The 1,808-nt window shown below is 42.1% G+C and overlaps 1 protein-coding gene across 1 annotated transcript in view; it reads left to right on the top strand.

The window, feature by feature from the left end:
- Positions 1–1,274, top strand: part of septin5b (septin 5b) — a 5,142-nt gene extending 3,868 nt beyond the window's left edge. The window contains exons 6-7 of the mRNA XM_056432995.1: positions 130–223; positions 627–1,274. Of these exons, the coding sequence (XP_056288970.1) occupies positions 130–223; positions 627–689 (157 nt within the window). The 3' untranslated portion in view covers positions 690–1,274. The remainder of the gene's footprint in view (positions 1–129; positions 224–626) is intronic.
- Positions 1,275–1,808: the final 534 nt, after the last annotated feature.

The following is a 1,808-nucleotide window of genomic DNA, read 5'->3' as shown; positions in this document are numbered from 1 at the left end:
AGCTTTTTCTAAAATAATATTTGTTTGTGAACCTTGAAAACGAGATGGTAACAGTCCTGCTCCTCCTCTCTCCTCCTCCTCTTCCTCCTCCTCTCTCCTCCTCTTCCTCCTCCTCCTCCTCCTCCTCAGTAAGATGAATGACCAGCGGGTGGAGAGCCCCTCCCCCTCGCTGTCCTCGCCCGACGTCGACACGGAGAAACTCATCAAGAGGAAAGACGACGAGGTGAGAGCAGTGTCCTTGTGTCCTCGTATCCTTGTGTCCTTCTGTCCTTGTATCCTCGTGTCCTCAAATCCTTCTGTCCTTGTGTCCTAGTGTCCTTGTATCCTAGTGTCCTCGTGTCCTTCTGTCCTAGTGTCCTTGTGTCCTAGTGTCCTTGTATCCTAGTGTCCTCGTGTCCTTCTGTCCTAGTGTCCTTGTATCCTTGTGTCCTTATGTCCTTCTGTCCGTGTCCTCGTATCCTTCTGTCCTTGTGTCCTTGTATCCTAGTGTCCTTCTGTCCTAGTGTCCTTGTATCCTAGTGTCCTTGTATCCTCGTGTCCTTCTGTCCTCGTATCCTTGTGTCCTTGTATCCTTGTATCCTCGTGTCCTTGTGTCCTCCTCATCCTCCGCCCTGTTTTCTCTGCAGCTGAGGAGGATGCAGCAGATGCTCCAGAAGATGCAGCAGCAGATGCACGAGCAGGACATGTGACTTCTGATGTGACCTCATGTGACCTCTCATGTGACCTCTGATGTGACCTCGTGACCTCTCATATGACCTCTCATGTGACCTTTCAGTCTGGAGACAAACACCGACAACAATCAAACACTTTCGTTGCTGAAGCCCTGAGAGACATGAATGTTCTCATATATATATAAATATATATATATTTATACATATATATGTATTTATATACATACATATATATATATTTATATAGATTTATAAATATATATACATATTTATATATATACATATATTTATATATATGTATATTGACAATTCCAACACATTCTTAAAAAGGACCCTGACCAACACAAGAAAAGTAACTTTAAAAATGATCATGAGAATCTTGTCTAACTTTTTTCCCGCCTGTTTTTCAACTGAAGAGATCGAATACAAATAATCAGACTGAGAACATGGATCCAGATTCTTTGTGGTCTCTCTTTGGCCTCTCAGAACTACTTAAACTTTAACGGACAATAACTCACCCGATTGTCTAAGAAACAGATGCATGCTGGGAAATGTATTTTAACCATGTTTAATCATAAACATTGCTTTGTACTGACACTCCAACTGGACTGCACAATAATTATGATGTCACTATAATTATGATGTCACTATAATGAACATGGATCTAAAAATGCTTTTATTCCAACGCTCGATGGCCATAAAGGAGTCACCACGGATCATGGTGTGTGTAGAGGCGGTCGGTGGATTAACGCGCAGTATTCCTTGTGTCACTTTAAATCATTTTATTGTCTAACAGAAAATAAAGTAAAACTCTTTAACAGAAAATAAACCTTCTTAACTCTAAATGCCTTTCCAAGGGCGATATCTTAATACGCTTCTTGCGGTTCTTGCGGTGCGTGGCGGCTGCGGTTAAAAACAATTTCCCTTCCGCTCTCAAACAAAACACACCTGGCGGCACTCAGGTGCCGGCCATTTATAATGTCACGCCCACTGACATTGCGTCATCAAAACATGACCAAACAAACACAGGTAAACACAAATCATATTATGGCTTCTACACTCCGGCCCCTAATTGACCGGAACATGGCAATTAATACATTTATACATAGGAAGCCTATTCTTAAGAGTCCCTTTTGA

This window comes from Pseudoliparis swirei, chromosome 15 (genome assembly GCF_029220125.1).
Source record: "Pseudoliparis swirei isolate HS2019 ecotype Mariana Trench chromosome 15, NWPU_hadal_v1, whole genome shotgun sequence".
NCBI classification, from domain to species: domain Eukaryota; kingdom Metazoa; phylum Chordata; class Actinopteri; order Perciformes; family Liparidae; genus Pseudoliparis; species Pseudoliparis swirei.
This window is presented reverse-complemented; position numbering and strand designations above follow the sequence as displayed.